Genomic DNA, 22736 nt, shown 5'->3' with positions numbered 1-22736 from the left:
CTAGTTGGTTTCTTCTTTGCAATAACAAAAGCACTTCATATAATCTAAAGTTGAGATAGCTTCCAGATAAAACATAACTTACAGCTTTATCTTGTCACAATGAAGAGACCACAATGAGGGAGAAACTTTCTTTTTAAATAAATTTATCCATTTATTTATTTTTGGCTGTGTTGGGTCTTCGTTGCTGCGCACAGGCTATCTCTAGTTGTGGCGAGCGGGGGCTACACTTCGTTGCAGTGCACGGGCTTCTCACTGCGGTGGCTTCTCTTGTTGCGGAGCATGGGGCTCTAGGCGCACCAGCTACAGTAGTTGTGGCTCTCGGGCTCTAGAGCACAGGCTCGGTAGTTGTGGCACATGGGCTTAGTTGCTCCTCGGCATGTGGGATCTTCCTGGACCAAGGCTTGAACCAGTGTCCCCTGCATTGGCAGGCAGATTCTTAACCACTGCGCCACCAGGGAAGTCCCCATCGTTTTTAACCAAACACTTCCCCTCTGCTCCTTATGAGAGAAAGAAGGGAGATTGTTTTTGTTGCATTGGCAAGGGCAGTATTTACTAGATAAACCACAGTCTAAATTATAATTATGCTTCTCTTGCCTGGAAATACTGTAATCAAACATTTTTGGTCTCAGATCTTAGGTGCTCTTTTTCCAATAGACCATCCAGAGTTCTACCTATGGCTGAACTATAACCTATCAAATAACAAAGCCACTTAGGAGATATAAAGTATAGGCGGAGGCAGTGTAGTGTAAACAAAGATTAAGGACAAAAGCTGTATAGACAAACTTTCAAATCCCAGCTCTCCCATTTCCAACTTATGTGACTTCAAAGCACTTTTTAACTTTTTTAAATCCTGTATGTCTTCATCTGTAGAATGGGGATGATAATAGTACATGCCTACTAAATTGGTTTAATGGATGAAGTAAGCTAATGCATTTCAGTACTTTCACTTTGCCTAACACTTAGCATGGAATAAATGATAATTTGTCATAAGACAGAGCCCTCGTCCTCCAGGAACCTAGAATATAATTTGGGACAGAACATACAGATACAGTAAAGACAGTATGTTAGCTCTAAAATCATAACATTATGAGTGACATAGAATTTCAGAGAAAGGAGAGAGAGATTTAAACTGGAGTGGCCTAGAAAGACTTTGCAAAAGAAGAACATAACCTAGAATTTTAAAAGTGGGCAAGATTTGAATCAGACAACAGAGAGAAGACTTCTAGCTAGAAGGAAAATAGAATTATACGAAGCAGAAAGGAGAATGATGGATAAGAAGCCAATGAGTAGACCATATGGTATATAACAGGGATAATTGAGGGCCATAGTGGGATTAGCCTAAAAAAGTCTGATCCAGGAGAGACTGGAATAATCAGCAGAGGAGTGAGAAAGCTGTCATTTAATAATTAGGAAGGCATTGAAAAATTTTAAGCAGACGAATAATATGATAATGGACAGCAGGATGTATTATAGAGAGAAACAAAGGGAAATGGAAGATTAGATGGGAGGCGATCACAAGAATCCAAATGTAAGGTAACAATGGATAGAACTGATAGGGCAGTGGGAAGGGACCAAAGTAATAGATATGAGAACTTTAAAAATTTTTAATTTTATATTGAAGCATAGTTGATTAACAATGTTGTGTTAGTTTCAGGTATACAGCAAAGTGATTGTTATACATATACATCTATCTATTCTTTTTCAAATTCTTTTCCCATTTAGATTATTACAGAATATTGAGCAGCGTTCCCTGTGTTATACAGTAGGTCCTTGTTGGTTATCTATTTTAAATACAGCAGTCTGTACATGTCAATCCCAAACTCCTAATTTATCCCTCCTTCCCCACTCTTCCCCCCCAGTAACCATAAGTTCACTCTCTAAGTCTGTGAGTCTGTTTCTGTTTTGTGAACAGGTTCATTTGTATTATTATTTTTTTAGATTCCACATATAAATAATATCATGTAATGTTTGTTTTTTGATATGAGAAAAATTTGAAGGACCAACTATCAGTATTTAGGGACAAATAAATACTGGTATTTATTGGATAAAGGAGAGGAAGCAAAATGAATCAATAAAGTCTCTAGGTTTTGAGCTAAATTACAGAGCTTGTGATGCAATATCACCATGTACCTCTAGCACAATTTTCTTTAAACTATGACACACAGCTATTTATACATTCCTAAAATTTCACATTTCAAGTTTCCCATAATGAATTGATACCCTATTTTATCTATTTTGTAACTTTGAACTTTAAATTGACTTTATTCATTAATTCATTCAGCAAATACTTCTTGGAAAACTTTCTCTATCAGGGACTATGCTAGGCACTGGAATTAAAGCAAAGATCATCAAAATCCCCACCACTGAGGATTTCTCAGTCTTCAGTACTTGAGGGTAAAGGTGGCAAATGTACAAATTTTAATGTTCCATGATCTGCTTTAAAATGAAAGTGTGCACATAATTGCCAAAGTACTTCCGTCAATGGAAACGTTGGGAAAGCATCGTATTAAATGAGAGGTACCTAGAGACTGTGCCATCTTCCCTTTTCGTAGGTCCAATGCCGTACCCATGGAAGAAATAAATAAAACTGCAAAGATACAATTCTTCTTTCGTCCATTCTCAGCTGACCCAAAGGTACAGGTGGTGATTTTTGTGGCCTTCCTGGTGATGTACCTGACCAGCCTCAGTGGAAATGCCATCATTGCAGTTATTGTCAAGATCAACCACTCTCTCCACATCCCCATGTACTTTTTCCTGGCCAACTTGGCAGTTCTGGAGATCTTCTATACATCTTCCATCGCCCCACTGGCCTTGGCAAACCTTCTTTCAATGGGCAAAACTCCTGTTTCTATTACTGGATGTGGCACCCAAATGTTTTTCTTTGTCTTCTTGGGTGGGGTTGATTGTGTCCTGCTTGCAGTCATGGCTTATGACAGGTTTATAGCAATCTGCTACCCTCTACGATACACCCTCATCATGAGCTGGCCCTTGTGCGTGGAGTTGATGGTAGGATCCCTGGTACTGGGGTTCCTGCTGTCACTACCACTGACTATTTTAATCTTCCATCTCCCATTCTGCAACAACAGTGAAATCTACCACTTCTACTGTGACATGCCTGCCGTCATGCGCCTGGCTTGTGCAGACACGCACGTTCACCAAACTGCTCTGTATATCATCAGCTTCATCGTCCTAAGCATCCCCCTCTCAGTGATCTCCATCTCCTACGTCTTCATCGTGGTAGCCATTTTACAGATTCAGTCAGCAGAAGGGCACCACCGAGCCTTCTCCACCTGCTCCTCTCACATCTTAGTGGTCTTCCTGCAGTATGGCTGCACCAGCTTTATATACTTGTCCCCCAGTTCCAGCTACTCTCCTGAGATGGACCGGGTGGTGTCTGTGGTCTACACTTTTATCACTCCCATTTTAAACCCCTTGATCTATAGTATGAGGAACAAGGAATTGAAAGATGCCCTAAGGAGGGCACTAAGCAAGTTCTAGGTAGGATGGTTCTATGACTTATTTAAATCAGGACACTTCTGAGAATGAAATGGGATGCGATTAATAATTATGCTGCGATGATATACATGAGCCAGGACTGTCCTCAACAAACTGAGACATAGTATTCTAGAAGAATAATGAATGCACTGGAGGAAATGAATACTACTAATTGAAATAAAGCTTTATCACATAGGGCAACATGACATCTTGGGCATGGATGGAGGAGCTTCAGCATTTATTTATTGGACCTCTACTGCGTACTAGGTACTTTATGTGGGTTATCTCACTCAGCTTATAATAAGTATCATTGTCTTCATTTTTAAAAAAGAAAACTAAAATAGCTAACAAAAGACATATCCAGGATGAGAACACAAGTATTGGGAAATCTAAAGACTAAGCTGTCTTCACACAATGACGCTCCCCTTGTTCTAAGCTCGCTCTGCCAGTAGGAATATACGTTACCTCGTGCAAGTTTCTCCATCTCTCTAGGTTTCAGTTTCCTTATTTCTGAAGTGGCAGAGATGTGTTCTTTCCAAGGTCATAACATTATGTTTTAAATATTGGCCCAGCAGACCCTGAATGGGAAAAAAAAAAAAAAAGAGGCTTTGCAGTTAGCCAAAGGAAGGAGGAATTTTTTTTTACATTTCCTGTTTTGTTAACCAAAATGAAAACTCATGATTCTGTTCATAACGTTTAAAGAGCACCCCAGTAATAAAAAGCATAGTAATAATGGAGGAAATGTTGTTTAATTTAATAAGTGAAAATATAGGAGAGGAAGAAAGTGGGCATCATTGAATTTGGATTCCTTGAGGATCTCTTCTATCTCAGAGAGTGTTCCAGACTCTGCTTGAGCTTCCAAGGAGAGAGGTCATTAACTTGTAAGACACTCCATTCCTCGCTGGACAATTCCAGTTATTAAAGTACTGTACCTTATCTTGAGCTAAAGTCTATCTACAAACAACTTCCTCCCACTGATCCTGTCTTTCCCCTCTAAGAGCTCTCTTCTACATGACAGCTCTTCACATGTATTAGGACCGATTGTGCATCTTCTATAAGTTTTCAGTCCTCTTTTCTCTAGAGCAAGTACTCCATCAACTTTTCCTCCAGGAGATTACATTATTTTTTTGAATTTTTGAATTTTATTTTATCTATTTTTTTATACAGCAGGTTCTTATTAGTTATCTATTTTATACATATTAGTGTATACATGTCAGTTCCAATCTCCCAGTTCATCCCCCCACCCCCACCGCTCCCACCACTTTCCCCCCTTGGTGTCCATACATTTGTTCTCTACATCTGTGATTCTATTTCTGCCCTGCAAACCGGTTCATCTGTACCATTTTCCAGGAGATTATATTTGAACTCTCTCATCATACAAGTCACCTTCTAGATTTTCTCTAGCTCCATATTCTTCTACAAATTTTCAGAAATAAACAAAATACACTGGGAATATTTTGTTCTGGGGAACTGCTACTTTTACCTGTGAACTATATTTCTATTAATTCATCTTGATCATTTTAGTCTCATAAATATGGTATCAAATACAGTTTTCGTATGGCTTTCAATGCTGCCTGACCATAATTTATTTTACTAATATACATGGAGGACTTTTCATTTAACACTGATATATTGTGTTTTTATTAGTTTTGGCCAAGTGACTAAACTGACAAGTCATCTTCAGGATTTATTTTATTCATCATAATTTTGTGTCATGGTCAAAATTGCGATCATATTTCATTTCCTTTGTCTAAGTCATTAACAAATATCTAAAATAGGACAGGATGAATGCAGCATCTATGGTAGTCCTCCTCTTTGAGAACTGTTGTCCAACTAGATAGAAACCTGCTCAGTTAACACCATCTGTGGTACACTGTCACAATTATGAGCCCCACCCCCTGTCGACCCCATCATCCTGTATCCATGTTTTTAGGTGACCCCTGTCACCCACGGATATGTGACTTGCTTTGTTGCAGGCAGGGGCTTTACCCTTACCCTTTGGTGCCTGTCCTCTCTTCCTGCCCTGAGACTGACATGTGAAGAAACCAGGGCTAGAATGACACCTTGTAGAACACAAATTGGATGTCAAGTTGAGGCTCCCTAGACCAATTCCAGTCAATCCACCAATGACTGCAGCCACATTAGTGACCCCAGTAAGACCAGCAGAAGAACTGCCCAGTTGAGCTAGGCCAAAATGCTGACCCACAGAACCCTGGGCAAATAAAATGATTGATATTTTAAGCCCTTAAGTTTGGAGTGGTTTCTTTTGCAGCAAAAAATAACCAATTCGCCATCCAATCTATAATAAACCATCTCTCCAAGAAGGACATCATAGGAAGCATATCAAATCCTTTCATACAATCAAAATACACTGCAGCACTTGTATAAACTTAACCATTTAGAAGCCTTATTTTTAAATTGAGGTGCATTTGTCATAATTTGTCTTCAGTAACTTCCTATGGGCTCTTAGTCATCACCAGGTTTTTCAAATGCTTACAAGTTATCTGCCCAATCATGTACTTCCAGAATTTTACTAGAGATTGGCATTGAGATAGCTATTTTATTGTTTGGAAACCCACTAGTAAAATAAGTCAGAAAGAGAAAGACGAATATTATATGTTATCACTTACACATGGAATATAAAAAATAAAACAAACTAGTGAATATATCAAAAAAGAAACAGACTCACAGATATAGAGAACAAACTAGTGGTTACCAGTGGGGAGAGGGAAGAAGGAGGGGCAAGATAGGAGTAGGGGATTAGGAGGTACAGACTACTATGTATAAAATAAATAAGCTACAAGGATATATTGTGCAGCACAGGGAATATAGCCAATATCTTATAATAACGAGTATAATCTATAAAAATTGTGACTCACAATGTTGTACACCTGAAACTTAAATAATATTGTAAATCAACTATATCTCAATTTTTTTTAATTAAAGGAAAAAAGAGAAATGAGCGCTCCTTTTGCAGCACATATACTAAAATTGGAATGATACTGAGAAGATTAGCATGGTCCTTGTGCAAGGATCCCATGCAAATTTGTGAAGTGTTCTATATTTTTAAAGACAAAAAAGCCAACTCATAGATACAGAGAACACATGGGTGGTTGTCAGAGGTGGGTGGGGCGGGGGGAGAGGAGGCAAAATGGGTGAAGGGAGGGGTCAAAAGCTACAAAATTCCAGTTACAAAAATAAATAAGTCCTAGGGATGTAATGTACAGCATGGTGAGTATAGTTAATAATACTGAACTGTACATTTACAAGTTACTAAGAGAGTAGAACTTAAAAGTTCTCATCATGAGAAAAAGAAATTTGTAACTATGTGTGGTGACAGATATTAACTAGACTTGTTGTGATGATCATTTTGCAATATATACAAATATTGAATCGTTATGTCTCATACCTGAAACTAATATAATGTTATATGTTGATTATATCTCTATAAAAAATAAAGAAAATTAAAAATTAAAGAAATGTATATGATAGCAATGTGGACAGCAGATAACCAGCTAGGCTGTGTGTGTGCATGTGTGTGTGTGTTAGTTATAAATTACAAACTTGAATATTCTCCATGTGTTTGACTTGTATGGGACAATTTTCTGATCTGTATTTTGCCAGTCCAATTAGACAGCCTACCTACCCAGGGGTACGGTACTAGATGGTCTTTGACTTTTGCAGTCGATGTACAACTTGTAGAGGCAACTTAGCCTGTACATAATCTGTCCCAACCACCATCTGGTGAGTGTTCACAAACTTCAGAACCTAAAAGGATTTAGACTTCCCAGACACCCTAACAACTTAGGATGTTATTTAATTTCCACCAGTCAGATGCAATCCCTCAAGACATGAATTAAAACTGAGTAACCTGGAGAAAGAAGTGCCCTGAGCATGAGGCTTCCATTTTTGCTGCTGGGAGTCTAGCAGATGAGGTGTGGCTCTGGAGCCAAAAATTCCATCAATGGGGACTCCTTGATCACCCAGACTCTTTCAGATAAATGTCATGTTTCCTCTGGGTGTCCAGTTCTGTGCTATAAAGTCTTTCCTAGAGTCCCAGCCTAGAGCCTGCTTCTCCATCCCTTTCAATGATTTGGTAAGCACACATCTCACTACATCCAATCTTTTCTGTTTAAAATACAGAGGATTGTTAAAACCTAAACAATATACCTCCATGCTTTCCTATTAGATATCTTGTAAGGATATGTATTTTTATTGAGCTATTTAGCCCAGCAACATGTCATCTAAAAAGGCTTTCCTGACCACGCTTCCCATGCCAGAACAAGTGACCACACTCTCCTCCATGCTCCCTCTGTACCTTGAGTATAACTCCATCACAGCATCTGTAACATTGTAGTGCTCATGTACACTCTGACCTCTTTGGAGGAAGTAACTATTTATGTTAGCTTGGTGTCTAGAGATTTCAAAAACATCAAATTAATCCATTAATCATTAATTCACAGTCATTCTTTCAGGGCCAGCTCACCTCCACCGTAAAGCTTTACCTGACTCTTATTGTCCCTCTGTCCTCAACTATGATAACATCACTTTCAAGGGACAGTCTCACATTGGACTTCATTATTAGGGAAACATTCCTGGCCTGTGTGTTTTATCTCCCAAGTCAGATGCTGACCTCACTGATTCCAGAGACCCTACCTAATATATCTTCAAATATCTCATAAATTTGCCACAATGAATGGGTGACACTCAAAAAAAAATCATCTGGAGAAGTACAGGTTAAATAACCTAATGGAAGAAACTGAACACACCAATCAAAGCACAGAAATACTCCAAAGACTAACACAGACCATATAAAATACTGTCTTTCTTAGTTATCCACCACTGCTCTTTATTAAACATGTAGGAAGATGCACTATGCTCAGGGTCTAACATCCAACTCTTCTTTTGTGACTGTCTTTCAAGATTCCCAGCCTCTTTGTCATCCTTGCTTTCAGTGATCCCAGCATGGGGAAAGCCCCCAGCTGTGCACAGAAAGAGACTTTCTTTATCCTTAGTAGCTAGGTGCTTGTGGTTCAGTGACAACCTTTAGATAGAGAAAGTCTGAGTCTCCTAGAAGTAACTTCCTAGCAATGTACATTACCAACCTATTTACACATCTTCCAAGATGAAACTCCAGGCAATATCATTTTATTCACACTTCACGGGATGCTTGGGGATATTATTGTTTTTATTATTGAAAGAATGGAACTAGGGAAGGAAGGAAGGAAGTAATGAAGGAAGGGAGGGAGGGAGGAAGAAAAGAAAGAGAGAAAGAAAGGTGGGAGAGAGGGAGGGAGGGAAAATGAAATAGAGCCCAGGTCAAAGGCACTTTCTCTACTACCTCTCTTTAGAGAAAGCATGAAGTATATTCTATTTATAATGTAATGTAATGAGTTAGTTCTGCTCCAGTTGCAATGATCCTCTGAGTCTTGGTTACAACAATCAATAATTCCTTCCTTCATTCATTCAATGGGTATTTACTGAGTATCTACTATGTGTGGCATCCTGGAACATACTGGGAATGCAGCAGTGAATGAACAGAGAAGATCTTTGCTCTCATGGAGTTTACAGTCTAATGGGAGAGACATAGAGTAAACAGAGTAATTACATTTCAAGATGGAATCTCTGTAAAGGGTTGCTCAGTTGAATTAAGGTGAAGGATTACATAAGATGCTATTAAAAGGAGTTGGGGGCTTCCCTGGTGGCGCAGTGGTTGAGAATCTGCCTGCCAATGCAGGGGACACGGGTTCGAGCCCTGGTCTGGGAAGATCCCACATGCCACGGAGCAACTGGGCCCGTGAGCCACAATTACTGAGCCTGCGCGTCTGGAGCCTGTGCTCCGCAACAAGAGAGGCCGCGATGGTGAGAGGCCCGCGCACCGCAATGAAGAGTGGTCCCCACTTGCCGCAACTAGAGAAAGCCCCCGCACAGAAACGAAGACACAACACAGTCATAAATAAATAAATAAATAAATAAAAGAACGTGAATTTCTTTAAAAAAAAAAAAAAAAAAGGAGTTGGGGTTTTGAGCACAAGCCACCTGTTCTCCTTGCTTGGCCCTGCAATAAACCTTTCTCTGCTCAAAAAAATAAAGAAAAAGAAAAGATGCTATTAAGAAACAGGCCTATATGTGATGCTTCATTGTGAGTTCTGGGAAGAAGCAGTGGCTCTAAATTTTAACCAGGATCCCCTAGTACATAGAGAAGTAAGGAAATGAAAGATGCAATGAAAACAGTCTTTGCCTACTGTACATTTTGGTGTCAATTTGCTAATAAATTAAATTCTGGTGTTAAAACAACAGAAAAGATAATTATAGACTGTGATAATTGCCATAAAGGCAATCAACATGATAACACAATAGGAAATAAGTGAGTGAGGAATATCTATTTTAGATAAGAATGAGTATGTACACACTGTACTCAGTTTCCCCTATTGTTAACATGACTAAAGTACATTTGTCATAACTGATTAACCAATATTGACACATTCTTATGAACTAAAGTTCTTACTTTATTCAGATTACTTTATTTTTAACCTAATATCCTTTTTCCGTTCAAGGATCCCATCCAGGATACCACATAACATTCAGCTGTCATGTCTCTTTAGGTTCTTCTTGGTTGTGAGTTTCTTAGACTTTCCTTTGTTTTAATAACCTTGACAGTTTTGAGAAGTTCTGGTCAGGTATTTTGTAGAATGTCCTTCAAATTTAATTTGTCTGACAGTTAGACAAGGGGTTATGAGTTTTGGGTAGAAAGACACGAAGGTAAAGCATCATTCTCATCACATCATGTCAAGGGTACATACTGAAAACATGACTTCACTGTTGACGTTGACTTTGATCACCTGACAGAGGTAGTGTTTGTCAGGTTCTCCAGTGTAAACTTACCCTTTTTTCTCCCTTTCCAAATTGTATTTTTTGGAAGGAAGTCACCACTTAAGTTCACACTTAAGGAATAGGGAGTTATTCTCCCCCAAACTGAGAGGGAAGTATCTACTACTTGGAACTCTACTGTATGGGAGATTTTTCTATTCTCCCCCTTTAATTTTATTCAATTATGTATTTGTACAAGCAACTAATCATGAATATTTATTTTGTCCTTTAGGTCATAATCCATGTACTGCTTTATATTTTTACACTGTGGATATTTTTATTTATTACAGGTAAGAATAGGGGGAAGATAAAAGAAAGGAAGGAATGGAGAAATGGGGAATGGTAGGAAGCAAGAAAAGAAAAGAGATGAATAATAATGAAGAGACTTCTTGGCTCTGTCTTTTGAGCATACATCCATTTCAGAGAAGAGATGCAGGTCAAAAATTAGACTAAGTGTTCAAGCACTGAGTTCCTCCCCCTCTCTTCTGATTTCATCCCATATCCAACATCAGATATAGTATGAGATCTTGAGACCTAACTGTGGAAAAAGACATGCTCCTCTCTTTAAGGATCTTATAGTCCAGGGGGTGAACAAACATGATAACAAACCACCATGATTTGATGCAACAAAGGCTAAACTGAAACATGCATGAAGTACTATGAGAGGCATGGTGGGGAGTGAATTACAGTCTGGGGTAACCAAGCAAGCCTTCACAGAAGATGTGGCATTGGAGCACCTGAGGAAGGATAAGCTGGAGTTTTCTAGGAAAATATTTGGAGAAGCGCACTCCAGAGAGAGAGATTGACATTTGGACTGCCGTGAGGAACTAACAGAATTGCTTAATTTACCATTAGGGGAAAAAGTATATTTATTTTCCCAAGGCATCAAGATTACAAGGAATGAAATAATCAGGATACTAGGGCTTTGTAAGACATGAGAAAGAGGGAAAAGAATATAAACTGTGCAGTCTTATAAATGAGTTGTGTCAGTGCATGAAACAAGAAAATATCTCTGAACTATTGGCCCCAATATTTGAGAACTGGCATACTTTATTTAGATGTGTGCTAAATCTTTGTTTCCAGTTGTTATCAGAGTTCTCTTTGTTAGAGTTAATTTAATACAAATTCAACTTTATTCTTGAGTCAGATAATTATGCCTTAAGGTGACACAGTGCCATCAGAGAATTATTATAACATGCCCACATATATATCCCTAAAGGTTCTAACTCCATTTAATAAGCCTCAGGGTAATGAATCCAGGGAGTGGATAATCACTGAGCTGAAGCCCTGGTCTCCTGACAAATCTCTTGCTCCAATGTCAACCTTCAAAACTCCAGCTTCCATTTCTGGTTCTTCTCCAGGTTTTGAAACTAATTATTTCTTTTATTTACTTTTTCTTTTTTTTTTTTAACACCCATGGCCTTTGGTTATTCCCTTTACCAGCTTCATTCATTAAAATGAGTGAAAACAGGCAATGCTATACTTTCAGATGACTCAACCCTGATCATCAAAGTAGAGACTTTGCATGTGTACAGTACTTTTCCATAAGCAAGGTTCTTCCAAGAATATTATCATTTTTATCCTCTTAACAGAATCCCTATGAAACGGACATTATAATACACATTTGTCAAATTGGGAAATGGAGCATCAAGACACTTAAGGGATTAGCCCAAGGTCACCCAGCTAGTAAGAGACAGGAGTAGAATACCAACTTAAATGTTCTGATTAAGTCCAGCTCCCATTGAAGGCAGCATACAAGTTCCCAAAATGATGTTTCAGTATATTGTGTGGTTCTAAATATGAAACTCCATGATCTACTCTGTCATCTACATTATGAAAACTTGGATTCCACATTTTAATTGGTCCATTTCCTCTCACCAGAATTGCACAGATTTGCATGAATATCAACCCAGCAGACAGTAAAAAAATCAACCTAATTACTGTAAGCAAATGCTGGCATTTTGCCATCAGTTGTCTGTCATAGATAGAGGACCCTTTAACATCATCTAACCCAACCTCCTAATTTTTACAAAAAAAAAAAAAAAGTGGAAAGGCCTCTCAGAATGTTACAAGTCTAGTTAATGACAACAACAGACCTAGAACCCAAGCCAACCCGGTCATCAGCCAAGCACTCTTTCCAACTGACTACATGAAACGAAAGAACAAGACAACTTCCCACAGCCTGCTGTCTAAAACATGCTATCATGGTTATCAACCTTCAGATTCTAGCTGAGAAACTGGTCTCAGAAATAATAATAATATCTTACAATTGTATGGTAAGTTTCCATTTACAAAATGTTTTCACGTGCACTTGATCCTCAAGACCAAAATGTTCCTAGTTTGCTATTATATTGTCCTCATTTGGCAAATGGGGAGTACACCTAGGTTCTGTGAGTTTGAGTGATTTGCCCAAGGTCTTCTGATGGCAAGTATATGCTCTTTCTAGTTTTTTATGCTTCCTTTTCAGTAAGCTAGTAATAAGAATATTAGGGAAGATTGCATATCCAAATAGGTAAGATGCCTTGCCCTGGAATTTAAGTTTATGTCTAAATTTGAATTTGGCATCATTATTTTCATTATAAATATAATCCATAATTATTAAAGAAAGTGTTTAAGGGGATAAAAATTAAAAGTTCTTAAAAATCACATTTATTCCCACTACTAAAGAAAAACTGTTATTAACATTTTGTTAAATTTCCATTTGATCTCTTGTTTAGCATGTTTTTAATGTACCTGTAGTCATACATTATCCTCTTTCACTTAAAGTTATATTCATTTCCTATGTCATTACAGACCTATTGTAGACATAGTTTTTGATAACTAAGATTCTATCATGTTCTTAAGAAATTATTTGTTCAAGGGATTATGGCTAATGCTTTTTAAAAAAAATTACCTCTTAGAGGTAGATCCTAAAGTATGTGGTATCTAGGAGTTAAAATAGCCCAACTAGGGGAGTGAATGGAAATATAGATGAAAGAAGGGAAGCCAGGAGTTGATGACTGCTGAAGCTGAGTGATGGGCACCCAGGGATTCATTGAACTCTTCTTGCCACTTGGGTATTTTGACATTACCCATAATAAAAAGTTTTTTTTTAAAGAAAACATCTCACCATGTTGCAGGGAAAAGTGGGGGTATCAGAGGATGGTAACGTCCGAGGTCTCAGGCGAGTCCTGGGACAGCCGCCTAGTGTGGATTCTTGGCTTTGCACAGGAAAGAATTCAAGAGTGAGCCATAGTAAAGTGAAAGCCCGTTTATTTAGAGAGATATAGATTCCATAGACAGAACGTGGTCCATCTCAGAATGTGAGAGCGGCCCTGGGAGAAACACATTCCCCAGACAGAGTGTGGGTCATTTCAGAAGGCGAGAGGCCCCGAAATATGGCGTAGTTAGTTTTTATGGGCTAGGTAATTTCATAGGCTAATGAGTGGAAGGAGATTATTCCAACTATTTTGGGGAAGGGGTGGAGATTTCCAGGAACTGAGTCACCACCCACTTTTTGGCCTTTTATGGTCGGCCTCGGAACTGTCATGACGCCTGTGAGTGTGTCATTTAGCATATGCTGATGTATTACAATGAGTGTATAATGAGGCTCAAGGTCTAGTGGAAGTCGACTTGTCTGCCATCTTGGACCTAGTTGGTTCTAACCAGTTTATGTTTTGTCCTCAATGGCCATGTCATCCTTTTAAGGACTGTGCCCTGCCCCCTTTCTGTCTCAAGCATGTGATTGTAAAAGTGTGCTGTAGATTTAGATTGTCATTCTCAATTCATTACTCTCTCCCTCTGCCACGTAACCTGGCTGTACCCTAAAGGAGGCAGAGTAAATTGGCGGGCTCCATTGATGTTGGTCTTGGTCATGTGACTCTCTCTGACCAATGGAATGTTAGCACACATGATGGAGCACAGATTTCAGACATGCTTGCTTGATTTGACTAATCCCCTTACCTTCCTGTATCACAATGAGAAAACCATGCCCCAGGAAGCATGACCCTTCAGTTTGGTCCCAAAACAAGACATGTGCAGAAGATCTAAACACAATCTGAAGCCTGAAGCCAAGTCTATCCAACCTTCATCCTGAAGCAGAGCTGCCCAAGCTGGCACACAATCACCTGCACAATTTTTTTAAGTAGATAAATAAATTCATGCTTATAAGTCACTAGGTTTGGGATTGGTTTGCTATACAACATCTTTGTAGCAATAGCTGATTAACACAGAGTCAAACCATTCTCCCCAAACTAAACATTTTAGGTATTTCCAGTTTTTTAATAATACAAATAGTGGACATGTTTTTGTACATAAAACTGCTCCACTTTTTCTGATCATTAAGTTCAGATATGCTGTTATGATGCTGTTTATGTGGGTAGGTTGAGAAAGTTTTATTTGTGGATATTTTTCTAAAAAGGACAATTATGAAAAGAATTAGAACAAACTCATACTTTGTTTCTTGATGTCAGAAAGATTGTAAATATAATTTTGTTTTCTTTCTTGACATTCAAAAAGATTCTTTCCTCTTTCTCATGGAACTTGCTAAAACTAGCTCATCTGTAATCTTTCTCAAGTTCTGTCTCTTTCTTTCCAAATTCCAAGAACAAAAAAAGTACAGAGGCCTGATTGTGTAATAGTAGCATCCAATGTTGATGTGGGTGGGCTTCATTGCAAATAAAAGGGCCCTTTAGTTTGATTTTCTAGAGATTGATTGATCTTAATGGATATATGTCATAAGTTCAGTTTACAAAAACTGGAACTGAATCAGTGAATCCCACCTAGATCCATTTTTCACCTGGAAAATTCAGGAATGTGTGGCTAACTGCTAAAGGGGCCAAAAGGTATTATAGTATCTATGGGCAATGGAACCCAGTGTCCAATGTTGCAACAACTTGTGAATAATTCTTTGGAGAGAAACTCTGTGACCTCCTCTGAGTCATCACTCTGCTGAGAATTCTAATTGTTCTCATGAAAATTCCAACTATGTTTTGTTACTGTATCTAAAATAAGGAGGGAGTAGAGTAGGGAGAGGGGAAGGAGAAGAGAGAAGGGAAAGAGGAAGAGGGAGGGGAAGGAGATAAAGAGGAGTTGTTCCTGGAGGTCAGGGAAATTATACATATTCTTTCACTACTGAATACAATAGTTGCTAGAGAAGAAGGAGAAGGAAGAGAATGAGGAGTGAAGATGGGGGGGTGAGGGAGGAGCAGGAGATGAAGGAAAAAAAGGCAAAGTTGAAGAAGGAGCTGTTCCTGGAGGTTAGAGTTAGGGTTAGGGGTCAAACTGTGCGTGTGCGTGTGTGTAATATCAAACACATAATTGCTAGACAAAAAATGTTAAATCACAGAGGAATCTGTCTGGCTTCTCACTTATTCCAATTAATAATATGCACCTGGAACCAAGCTGGTTCCTCTGCAACGCTACTTTACAACAGCGATCCTCAGAGTGCAGTTCCCAAGGCCAGGAGAATCCACATCACCTGGGAACCTGTTACAAATGCAAATTCTCAGGCCCTCCCTCAGACCTACTTAATCAGAAACTGGAGAAGGTGGGGTCCAGCAACCTGAGTTTTAACAAGATTTCCATGTGATTCTGATACATAATAAAGTTTAAGATCCACTGCTCTAGAAAGTGGCCCAACTGGGACATGATCAACATTCACAGCTATCCCCAAATTTTTACCATCTGTTCCCCATCCTCATTCTCTTCCGGGAGACTAGGGTTGGCATGGTTACTATCACCACAAGTCTCAGTAATTTCTCTGGTTATTAGAGTCAAAGCGTGGGAAATTCTCTTTCCACCACTACCCCTCTGCATTGCGGTTTCAACGTCAGTTCCATTTTCAGCAATAAGTGATATTTCAAAACGAAAATGTGATATTCAGATACGCTCCACATGTGTTCCACCCAGTGGCCAATCTGGCACCTGAAAAGCGATTTATCTGTTAGTTCAGTTCTCAAAGTCTTTAGTATGCTGTTTGGAATCATTTCCACTAGTATGTGGCTCAGGGGTGAGCCCAGGAGTTCATCAACAACCTTATCAGGTCATTTTCCTAAGTTCCTCCCTCTCCAAAATCTCCCTGGTACTTTCCAGTTCCCTAAGGTTCTCCTATTTGGTCAGAAAGCTGAGGCTTTATTTACCCTACGCTGAAGGGAGTTTCCCTTGACAGCACCCAAGTCTGAGTCCAAGCAGCAGGAAGATGGGAGAGGAGAAATCGACAGGGGTTCACCTACCTTCTAGGACAACAGGTCCTTTGATTGGAGAAGGAAGTACCCTCCCTCGGAGTTTCAGGTGCCTTTGGTTCCCACTGCTGCCATTGTCACCACCAGCAGCTCCCTTCTCACTCCTCAAGTCTGCACCAGATGGTTTCTCTTGGAGCCCTGTCTATCCTTGTCAAAACCCACTTCTGGGTTTCAGGCTGCCTTGAGTCCAGGCCAAGGAATACTGGAGAGGGAACAAAATGGGGTAAACCAGCCACCAGTTGAGTAGTACTTAATTCTGGTCTTCTTCCCCAAACTGCCTGCATCTATTTGCTTTTCAGAGTCCCCAGATGGCTGCTCCTTGCGTTTTGTCCAAGTTTTATAGCCGCATTCAGTGGGAGGGACAGGGTAGATGATGCTTACTTTATTTTGCCCAGAATCAGAACCAATCTAGACATTCCTTTTTTATTGAACTAAAAGCTATCTCTCCGTAATTTCTTATTTTTAGTTTTTGTCTTACATCCTGGGGTCTCACAAAATAAAGCTTACTTTTCTTCCCCCCCAAAATCCCTATATCTTCAAGTGTCCTCTTCTCAAAGCTAAAATTAAAAGTGTAATGGTTTTATAAAACTTAGATTTCTTATTTTAGGGTAAATAAAGTCAAACCACAGATGCACTTGGTAGGTACAACTTGTGGAGTATCCAGCTTCAGTTGCTTTTTTGATCTCCATTTGAAATTGAAAAGTCAACATTGCACAAAGTTTCTTTTCTATCATAAGATATATCAGGATTGGCAGATCTCCTGCATCTGGAGATAACCTCTGTCCCCCCCACCTGCACACCGCAAATCTGCTTCTTATCTTGGTTTCAAGATGAACCCCAAGAACATCCGCTGTGGTCTCAGTCTTACTCCACATAAGTTCTGCAGCAGCTCTGGTCTCTGGTTCCTGGTCTTCTGGAGAAAAAGATAGTTTGCATTCTTTATGGATTTTGGCAACTCTCTATTGACCTTATATTGACTTTTCTCTCTATTGAAAGCTTCAATGGCTCTGAGCTCGAGAAAATCCAGTTCAGAACCCTGATTTGTTCAATTTGCCTGAAACATATGTACTAACAGGTTTCTTTTTTTTAAGTTGTTCTAATTTTTACAGTAATTTGACATGTTCATCTTTGGCTCTTCTGCAGCATCTACACCTAACCTGCCTAGGTTTTCTGTTGTTTCTTATGCTCTCATTAACTGATGCCATTTTCCCATGAAGTTTACTTCTTTTAAAATCTCTCCTCTCACTAAGAGCAGTCCCCAATTTTTTCTGTTTCAAAGTTCTGCTCCTTTGGGGGACAGTTCCTCTAGGTTCCTGTTTATTGTCTCCACTTCTCAGGTCAATTGCATTCTTTTTTTTTTTTTTTTTTTTTTTTTTAAATTTATTTATTTATTTTTGGCTGTGTTGGGTCTTCGTTTCTTTGCGAGGGCTTTCTCTAGTTGCGGTGAGCGGGGGCCACTCTTCATCGCCGTGCGCGGGCCTCTCACTATCGCGGCCTCTCTTGTTGGGGAGCACAGGCTCCAGACGCACAGGCTCAGTAGTTGTGGCTCACGGGCCCAGTTGCTCCGTGGCATGTGGGATCTTCCCAGACCAGGGCTCGAACCCGTGTCCCCTGCATTGGCAGGCAGATTCTCAACCACTGTGCCACCAGGGAAGCCCGGTCAATTGCATTCTTAAACGCTTATATATCATCTAGCACAAAGAAGATACTCAAAACAAATATTTGTTGAACAAAAATCTACTGTGAGTCTCATGAAGGATCAAGGCTTTCCAGTCTAAAGTAGTTCTTCCCATATCATTAGACCTTCTTTGATGTCTCATTATTTATATGCCCATGAAGATTGATTTAAATTAACTCAACAAATATCCATTAACTACATGTGTAGAATTTAAAAAAAAAAAAAAAGCTCACCATTGTGTTTGACTTTAATCAGACATGTAGTCTAATAATTTTTAAGTACATAATATTACCTATAATATGAGACAGAATGCCATAAGAAAGGTTTATATAAGTTTAAAGAAAAGCCTGTTCCTGATTATGCTATTAGGAATGACTTTATGGAGAAAATACCTCTTTAAGAATGTTAGGATAGGTTGGAGTTTGACAGGAAGTGACCATGGGGTATGTTCTAGTGGGGTGGAATAATGAGATGAACAAAGGCATGGAGGTGGGAAAGAATAGGACCAATGTAGGAAATAGCTTGATTAGCATGCAGAGCAAAATTGGAATTCTACTGGGAAATCTAATGGAATTTAAGACACAAGAAAAGAATTTATAAAGCATCTTGAATGGCAAGTAGGGATTTTGTTTTTAAACAATAGGATAACAGTGAGCCACAAAGCAGAAAAATAACCTAAACAATGAATATTTAATAGATGAGTCAGAATATGGAGAGATTTTATAATTGGATAATAAAAGGTACTACTTACTGAGGACTTACATATAATAGACATTGTACTGGATGCATTGAGTTTTTTTTCTTTTTTGTCTGCCAAAAAGAGCTTACTCCAGATAAAAATAATTTGAGTGGATGCAATATATGACAACTGTACAAATTTGAATGGAATACATAATAGATTGAAATAGAAGATCCTCTACAAGTAGACAACATAGCAAAACTCTCTTTGATACCACTGAACTTTTATATCCACCAAGAGCTATAACAACTATTTTTCAATTCCAACAAAATCCTGGAAACTACTGAAGACACATTAACCAAATATAAATTCAGAGCTATTGTCAAATACATAATAGAAAATGTGAGTTTGCTGCCATGTTTCTAAAAACACAGTAAAGGCAATATACAATGCTCTTTAGAAAATTGCTGATGATATAAATAAGAATACAGTTTCCAGAATGCAAGCCAAAGATATGCCTTAGAAAATATCTACTTTTAAATTTACTTTTCCAAGTTATAATTTGACATAATATTTTATGTATATTAATCTTTTAGGCAATATGAGGCAGGCACTAAAATTCATTATACATAATGCTCTTGGAAGCAATTGAAAGGACAAAATAAGTTCTTTCAAAACAAACAAACCAGCGATACTACAAAAAAAATACATCACACACACACAGGTATATATATATACATATATATATGTGTATATATATATATACATATATATATATATATGTATATATATATTTGATGTCCAGTAAATTTTCAGAGACTCTGAACCTTATGCCAACTTTGCCAATGTAGAAAAGTAAAAGAAAAAAAAAAGAGCAAACTCATTTCAACTGTGAATTGTGAATCCCACAATCAGTTAATCTCTTATCTAAAATGTAGTGTCAAATCAGTTTATTGTTTTTCTCTATTGGATACAGCAATATTATTTTTCAAAGAAAGATTTATACTACTAAGAAAACTTTGTGGCCTTTTCAGTATCCTAGTTGACTTGCATAATTTAAAGAATTATGAAAAAGTAAACCACTGTACTCATATATAAAAATTTATGATTGAAATTGAATGATGAACACAATAAAGAATGTGATGCTGAAGTAAACTCAGTATATGAGGAATTAGAACCTTAAATACTTTTCTAAACTCTGGTATGAAATTTGTTTTAACAGTGCAATAAATTTACTGTAATAATTTACTAGACACCTTTTCAAATGCTACATAGTTCTCAGAATTTTTTAACTCTCCTGTTTAACTTTGTCAATGCCAGTTGCTAGTAGAGGGCATAGCTTCTCAAATTTAATATTTATTAAAAATTTAAGGTCTACAATGGCACAAGAAAGAAGACTGTCAAATCTAGTGATGACTTCTATAAAAAATGAGATAAAAAAAAAATGAGATAGAACCAGTAAGCACTGAAATAATCATAAAAATTTCATCTCCATGAAAGCAAGATGTGTATTTATAAGAAAGTATTATATCCTAGTAATTTGAGTAGTATTTATTGTAATTAAAAATTCAACTTTTCTGGACTTCCCTGGCGGTCCAGTGGTTAAGGCTCCACGCTTCCACTGCAGGGGGCGCGGGTTCCATCCATGGTCAGGGAACAAAGATCCCACATGCTGCGTGGCGTGGCAAAAAAAAAAATTCAATTTTTTTATTATTTATGTTCAATGATTGTGATCTGCATACTTTATACAGAAGGAATTCATGTTTGTTCTAATTGTATTGAAAAGCAAATAATTTGCTAGTTTAATTTTTTAACTTGAAAAAGAAGCATCTTTTTCTAATTCAAAGATGCTTTATAAGCCAAGCAACCTTGAAAATGATCCTCTTCTAGGGGTTATATGACCAAGAGAAACATGTAATGAAAAAGAAAGTTTTATTTGAAAGAACTTTTAATAAAATTAAACCTATAGTGTTTAATATCAATAACAAGTAGTAACAATCATCATAGCCACAGTAATACAAATTAAAGGCAGCTTAATATAATAAAAGAAAAAGGACCTCAAGTTATGAAATCTGGATTTCAGTCCTGTCTCAAGTACCATACATTACTTAGCCTGGGTGAGCTTCTATTAATTCATGTGTAAAACAGGAATGATAATCTCAACTTCACAAGATGGTGTTTAGAATAAAAGAGTAATGCAAGAGAACCTGGAAAACATTGCATATTGTGAAATATGCATATTTTACATATACTTTATATTATTTTTAAATGAGTATTTTTTTAATCCACAAGAATTTGTTCACCTTTTTTTCCTCCAACTTACTCCTTTTATAATAAAGTAAATTTTCGAGTCCCTTGAAAATAATGGTGGCATCCCGCTGTGGTAATGGTGATATCAAACCAATTCTTGAGAGAAGAAACAGTAATGATTTCAGAAGTTGAAAGACATACCCTAGAGTTGTGTCTACATAATTTAAGAATATCTGAAAAGCAATGAGATATTCTGTTAATCCAAAATTTTGCCTTCATCACATAAAATTTCAAAGGGCTTGCATCAAAATAATCAGGTGTTTGACCCAGTCTCTCAACCATCTAGGTAACTAGATATTGTATTATTTAATTTTTTTTTTAATAAAAATGACAGATGATTCTGGTTGCTGCCTTCTGGCTTAATGACACTATCAGACTATAACACCCTAGGAACTATTTTTTTATAGCTTTTTCATTTTTTTTAAATTTTATTGGAGTATAGGTGATTTACAATGTTGTGTTAGTTTCAGGTGTACCTAGGAACTATTTTTAAAACAATAAGGGGGATGACATCATCAAGGCAAAGTACCAAAGAAAAGTAAGTCAACTAGGCTCTTTAAAAGCTACTAAACAGTGACTAATAAAGGTTTTTTGCTTTTCCTGCTTTGAATTTCTAAGGGCTATCAATCACTGTTGGAGATGTAAATTTATCTGTGGACTATGAAATACTTTCAGTGACCCGGCTCTGAAGGGGGAATGCCTCACTCCAACTAAATCAGAGCAAGATGCAAAACTGCTGAAGAGGTGCTTTGCCTTAACAGAAATTCCTGAAGGTGAGCCTGACTTCTGAGCTGGAGCAGCAGTGACAAGGTGTATGCCACAACCTGGCACTTGTTTGTGGGCAGGGATCTGGGAACATCTGCGAGATTAGTGCCAAAGATCCCTGCAGGAGCTGTAAAGGCTTAAGGACTGTGGGAAATCGTTAGAAATTATGCTTGGATTAGAAGATAGGTGCATCCTTCTAGAGGAAGGTAAGTTCTCAGCCAAACCCAGCATCTCTTGTAGCTGCCTTTTATGGTGTCAGATTCCTTACCTGTGTGCTTAAGATCCAACTATGAAGATACAGATTATAGTAAAGATACAGATTATACCATTCAGAGTTCTTTATAATAACAAAATGATCCTAATTACTCCTTAGAATAATAAAAATTATGTCTTTCTCTGGTTTATGTAATATTTTCAAAAATCTGGAAGACTGGCAGCACCACAGAATTTTGACGTAAGTTTTTTTTTTTAATTTATTTATTTTTGGCTGTGTTGGGTCTTTGTTGCTATGCGCAGGCTTTTTCTAGTTGTGTCGAGCAGGGGCTACTCTTCGTTGTGGGCTTCTCATTGCGGCGGCTTCTCTTGTTGCAGAGCACAGGCTCTAGGCGCACGGGCTTCAGTAGTTGTGGCACTCGGGCTCAGTAGTTGTGGCTTGCGGGTCCTAGAGCGCAGGCTCAGTAGTTGTGGCACACGGGCTTAGTTGCTCCGTGGCATGTGG

At 38.1% G+C, this 22736-nt stretch overlaps 1 protein-coding gene and 1 non-coding gene across 2 annotated transcripts; both read left to right on the top strand.

The window, feature by feature from the left end:
• The first annotated feature begins 2568 nt into the window (after positions 1-2568).
• LOC118899957 (olfactory receptor 10V1) lies at positions 2569-3498 on the top strand. The gene has a single exon (XM_036862038.1). It carries the CDS (start codon positions 2569-2571, stop codon positions 3496-3498), a length of 930 nt encoding a protein of 309 aa, XP_036717933.1.
• A 2959-nt stretch (positions 3499-6457) lies between these two features.
• On the top strand, positions 6458-6563 carry LOC118900333. The gene has a single exon (XR_005021112.1). It is a non-coding gene; the product is annotated as a U6 spliceosomal RNA (small nuclear RNA).
• The last annotated feature ends 16173 nt before the right edge of the window (positions 6564-22736 follow it).

Source organism: Balaenoptera musculus, chromosome 8, assembly GCF_009873245.2.
Source record: "Balaenoptera musculus isolate JJ_BM4_2016_0621 chromosome 8, mBalMus1.pri.v3, whole genome shotgun sequence".
Taxonomy (NCBI): Eukaryota; Metazoa; Chordata; class Mammalia; order Artiodactyla; family Balaenopteridae; genus Balaenoptera; species Balaenoptera musculus.
This window is presented reverse-complemented; position numbering and strand designations above follow the sequence as displayed.